We start from the raw sequence: 5,750 nt of genomic DNA, 5'->3' as shown, positions 1-5,750 counted from the left end.
GAAAACTTCAGTCACACAGTACTATATCGCGAACATACACACAAAGAGAGAAACACGGCCAGTTGTATTCATTAAGGTTCTATAAGTGCCAGTGTTAATATATATGTATTTCTGCCTCACTCACGTTCAAATATTAAAGAATTACCCATTCATACTGACTGTCATAGTTAGCCTCTTGAAAAATGCAGTGTTCAACTATTTCAAATCTGTTCAACTTGCATCTTCCAACTTGCCAGCGTTATCTATCCTAACTGTCATTTTTTTTTTATTAAACTACCTTGGTTCTCTTTCACCTGGACTCGTTCTCAGCGAAGGCCCTCTTACACCAATATACTTTTAAAAAATACAGCTGGATGCCATCCAATTCAAATTATAAAATAAAAATGATAGCGGAAATTGATAAGCGGCGGAACATATTCATATATATTCCTTTTGGAAGACTTCCCTAGGGGGGAAAAAATTGTTCAAATAAAGGTTCAAAAACCCCTCTCCATCACAGTAAATGAGAAAGGCAATAAATTCCAATCACACGGGAAAAAAAGACGAGAGCTACTGGGAACGATATACGCACTTTTTTTCTTTTTCTTTTTTGTGATTCGATATTAGTACCGCCTCTTATTTACGACGACGAGAGAGACACAACGAGAGGGAAATGATACTTTCTTTTTACCTATTTTTTTTATCCTCCGTTTTGCAAAAATATTGATAATAAAAAAACGAAGAAAAAACAATATATATATATATATATATATATATATATATATATATATATATATATATATATATATATATATATATATATATCAATATATCAATGCGGAGGAAAATATGGACTTGGCGTTTCTGATATGAGAATGTATATATATACAAGCAGAAGGGTCCTTAACATTATATATTCAGTTTTCCAAAATACCAAAAACTATATATATATATATATATATATATGTATATATTATATATATATATATATTATATATATATATATATATAATATATATATATATATATATATATATATATATTATATATATATAAAAACTCAGTTGTTAGCCGAAATTGGTGCTATACACTTTTACAAGGACTCCAGAACCTGGAAGACCAGTTGTAAGACAGTCAACTTTATGTCAGAGGGTCTCTTCCACTTTCTAAGCAGTTGAACACCTGCCCCTCCCTAAGAAGCAGCGAGAATGACATCCCTCAGCGGTTCTGAATTACCAGAAGAAGACCAGGACAAGTTCGACGTTGGCAAAGACGCCGTCTGGTCTGTGTCCTCTTATCAACATGGCTACGGCGTCGAGGAACTGACGGACCCTTCCCTCGATACTTATTGGAAGTCGAGCGGCCCTTTGCCACACCAGGTCAACATACAGTTCAAGAAGAAGACCGCGATAGATGACGTCTGGCTCTACGTCGACTGCAACGTGGACAAAGCCAATACCCCGAGCAAGGTAGCCATAAGATGCGGCCGCGACTTCAACCATCTGCAGGAAATCAAAGTGGTTAACCTTCCCAAGCCAACGGGGTGGGTCTTGATACCGCTCTACGATCCCGAGGGGAAGTACATAAAGGCTAAGGTGCTGCAGATCGCTGTATTGTCCGTTCTTGGGATTGGCCGGAACGCTTGCATTCGTCGTATCAAGGTGCATTCACCGGCCGAGAGCCATGACGATTCAATAGAAGCTTAGCTGTTTATGTTTTCCCAAAATGCTCTTCTATAGAGTCCACGATTTCTGTATTTTTAAGTTTTCTCGTGGGAATAAATATTTGACGATTGTGAAGGAAATCACTTAATGAATTCACTTTTATTTGTTTTTTTTTTTTTTTTTAATTAAGAAACCAGAGTTCTTAAAAACTCACGATCTGTTCGTTCCCTTTGAAACCAGAGTCGCTTGGTACAAATAAATTTTTTTTTAGTTAACTGCTTTTTATTTCGCCTTTTGGGGCATGAGTATATAACATTGCAAACTGAACCCACTATTATATTAGAGGCCATTTTTACTCTAAAGATGTGACAGCGTAATGCAAATATTTTTTTCTTTTTTTAACTTACTCCTGACGTAAAGTGCTGAGACACCGAACTGCCAATTATTATGATAGTCTATATTTTCTGTAGTTCAGATACTTCAAGAATTTATTTTGGTTATTAATACACTTGATTAGTTTACAAATTGTTCCAGAGATTTATGAAAGTCCTAATAAAGTTTTAAAAATTTATTTTGGTTATTGATACACTTTTCTAGTTAACAAATTGTTCAGGAGAGATTTATGAAAGTCTATATTATTTTTAACAAGAATTTAATTTGGTTATTGATACACACTCCTAGTTTACAAATTGTTCAGGAGAGATTTATGAAAATCTAATGAAATTTCAACAAGATTAATTTATTTTGGTTGATATACTTCTCTAGATTACAAATTGTTCAAGAGAGATTTATGAAAATCTAATAAAATTTCAAGAATTTATTTTGGTTGATATACTTATCTAGTTTACAAATTGTTTAGGGGAGTTTTATGAAAGTCTAACAAAATTTTAATTTATTTTGGTTATTGATACGCTTATCAAGTTTACCACTGGGTCCATGCAGCGCTGAATGACCTTTGCAGATCCCAGCGCTTGGGCTATGCCCTAAATTCCATAATCAATCAATCAATCAATCAACTGGGTCCATGCAACGTAAAAACACCATACAAATAAACTAATCTAGTTTACAAATTGTTCAGAGATTTATGAAAGTCGAATAAAAATTTTAATACCCTGAAGATGCTGACTTATATGCCGAATGCCTAGTTATGAGCACCATAAAAATGTTGTTGCTTAGGATATCTTTTAAGAATGACAGTCGTTCAAGAGCCTCCAAAAAGCTGACGGCAGACTTTCTGTGTTGGGACCAGACAATGTCTTTTGTACCACACCTATTATAAATATTTAGAGCGGTGGGTTTGCCGAGCCACGCAATTAGGACCTAGAAAAGATAGCTGGTCATAACGATCTTCTCTTGCAGAGGTACCCAAGTTTATTTGCTCTTTAAATTAGCAATTTTCCTACAATTTCTTTAACAGCCAAAATGATAAAGGGCTTGGATTCAAGGTTAATTAAAGCAACTGTAATGAAGGGCTCCCCACCTATTGTGTATACTAATGAAAGCATAGAGAAAGAACGAATGGAATAAAAAAATCAATCACTATAAGTCAAGTACGAGAGCAGACATAAAGCACCGTCAGTTGACAACTAAGAAAACGGTAAGTGTAATACCATAAATGTAAAACTGGATGTTGGTCAGTTCAAATCTCGACAACTGTTATAAACAAACACACTCACGCAAAGTAGTATCGAGTTACTCCTTTGTCTTTGTCGTATACAACCTCCTATTACCGAGAGTCGCTGGGTGTGCTTGTTGTCCAAGTGAAGTTATTGCACTATGTCATGTTTTGGGAAATCCACATCGTGTGAAATTGTTATTTCATTGTGTCTGTATTCAGGGAATGCAGTTTGCATCCCGGTAAAGTTTAGATACTGTGACTAAAAGGACGAGTAGTTTAAAAGGTCACTAAGGTAACTTGTACATATTGACAATCTTGTCTTTTTCATGCAATCAGTGTACATTTATATTTATTTGTAAGAGGGAACATCGACTAAAAAATTATGACATTTATACTGCAAGATTAAATTACTGCGGTTAATACCATGATAACCAGCGCACACTTTCTCTCGAATAATATTAACATTAGGGATGCAAGTGAATTGATAATTCAGTCAAAATTTCAAAAATGTTCATCTCGAATGAACACAAAGTAAAACCTAGATTAATGATAGGTCACAAAGGCAATCTTTTGATAAGCTGATTAATGAACGTAATTATGATACGCTTGTATTTTCATAAGAGTAAGACCAATAATTACAGTTTCAATATGGAAAGGTGAAGCTAAATGATATTGCCCTAAGTAAGGATTACGAAGTCACATGAAATACAAATTCTAATAAATGTCCTTATCATGATAGAAAGGAGGTACATGAACTATAATTAGCTCCATAACGATATTTTTATGGACTGAAATTAATCCTATACATACCAATCTCGTTCTATTTTTTTTTTTGTTTCAAGGTATGAAGTGACCTAGTTCTTAGGAGTAACAAAAAAATACATTCTAGTTTTCGAACATTGCGGAACCTCAAAGCAAAGTGGAATTGAGCGGTCTGGTAAGGAATATTTCACAGTATTATTTTGATATTAAAAATAGTAATATATATATATATATATATATATATTATATATATATATATAATATATATATATATATTTATATTTATATACGTATATACATATACATACATACATATTAGTACTTCAATGATAGCATTGCTATCAGTAAGCCAGCGAGTGTCAGAAAATAAGAATAAGTTCTCAAAGCTATTAGACCTTGAAATGAAACCAACGTAAGTTACGTCTATTTGGATCATTTGAATGAAAAAGAAAAAAACTCTGTAGCTTATCATAATGTGGAGGAGACTAAAGCAATGGAATAGTAACGCAACGAACTACAATAAGTGAAATAAAAACCAGAGGATAAAACGGAATGAACGTATTGCGTGGTATGGTGCTTCTTGTAAGGTATATAATTTACTAAAAATGTAGAGATAAATACTTCGCTAATTACAGAAAACCGAATGTTTGATCTGTTCGCAATTATCGAAAAATGAGTACCGTTTTATGAGAGCCTTTTTTTTCCTCTTGTTACGGTAATTAACTGTTAAGTTCCGATATTACATGGAAAAAATGGCTTCGCAGGAAGTTTTCTTACACCATTGAACGAGTGTATTACGGTAATATTATGAGTTCACCTCATGACTGGAGAAAAAATTCATTCTTTTCATGATTTAAAAACTATCTGTGCTTGATTATGGGTTCCTGATTCTCTCTCTCTCTCTCTCTCTCTCTCCTCTCTCTCTCTCTCTCTCTCTCTCTCTCTTTCTGAAATAATTTTATTCGAAAACAGGTTCTTTTTTTATCTTTTCACACGAAAAAAAGTATAGGCTAATATAGTGATAAATATTCCTTTTTTGGCATGAAAACTGCATCGGATACATGCTACATTATATGTTTGTGATTCTCTCTCTCTCTCTCTCTCTCTCTCTCTCTCTCTCTCTCTCTCTCTCTCTCTCTCTCTGAAATAATTTCATCCGAAAACAGGTTCTTTTTTATCTTTTCACATGAAAAATAAAAGATATAAATGTATAGGCTAATATAGTGATAAATATTCTTTTCATGGTATGAAAACTGCATCGGATTTTTGCTGAATTATATGTCTCTCTCTTCTCTCTCTCTCTCTCTCTCTCTCTCTCTCTCTCTCTCTCTCTCTCTCTCTCTGAAATAATTTTATTCGAAAGCAGGTTCTTTTTATATCTTTTCACATGAAAAAAATTATAGGCTAATACAGTGATAAATATTCCTTTCATGGCATAAAAACTGCATCTGATGTTTGCTGAATTATGTTTGTGATTCTCTCTCTCTCTCTCTCTCTCTCTCTCTCTCTCTCTTCTCTCTCTCTCTTCTCTCTCTCTCCTCCAATATTTGCTTTTCAAAAACAGATTTTTTTCATATGAAAAATCGAAAAGATAAATATAAAGGTTAACATATATAGTGATAGACAGACTGACGTATAGAGATAGAGCGAGGGCCAGAGAGAGATGGAGAACTCATGCCATTTCTATAACTGTCACGTTTCGAGAGCCTCGGAAAAGATGTGAATCT

General features: G+C 33.8%; 1 protein-coding gene across 1 annotated transcript; it reads left to right on the top strand.

The window, feature by feature from the left end:
* The first annotated feature begins 1,187 nt into the window (after window positions 1–1,187).
* LOC135211820 (anaphase-promoting complex subunit 10-like) lies at window positions 1,188–1,685 on the top strand. Its single transcript, XM_064245029.1, has one exon. The coding sequence runs from the start codon at window positions 1,188–1,190 to the stop codon at window positions 1,683–1,685; it is 498 nt and encodes a 165-aa protein (XP_064101099.1).
* Window positions 1,686–5,750: the final 4,065 nt, after the last annotated feature.

The sequence above is a fragment of the Macrobrachium nipponense genome, chromosome 40 (assembly GCF_015104395.2).
Source record: "Macrobrachium nipponense isolate FS-2020 chromosome 40, ASM1510439v2, whole genome shotgun sequence".
Classification (NCBI taxonomy): domain Eukaryota; kingdom Metazoa; phylum Arthropoda; class Malacostraca; order Decapoda; family Palaemonidae; genus Macrobrachium; species Macrobrachium nipponense.
The sequence above is the reverse complement of the archived record's forward strand: the minus strand, read 5'-3'. Positions and strand labels throughout refer to the sequence as shown.

Coding starts and splice junctions, on each gene's coding strand:
- LOC135211820 (XM_064245029.1), top strand. CDS start 1,188: ATGACATCCCTCAGCGGTTCTGAATTACCAGAAGAAGACCAGGACAAG.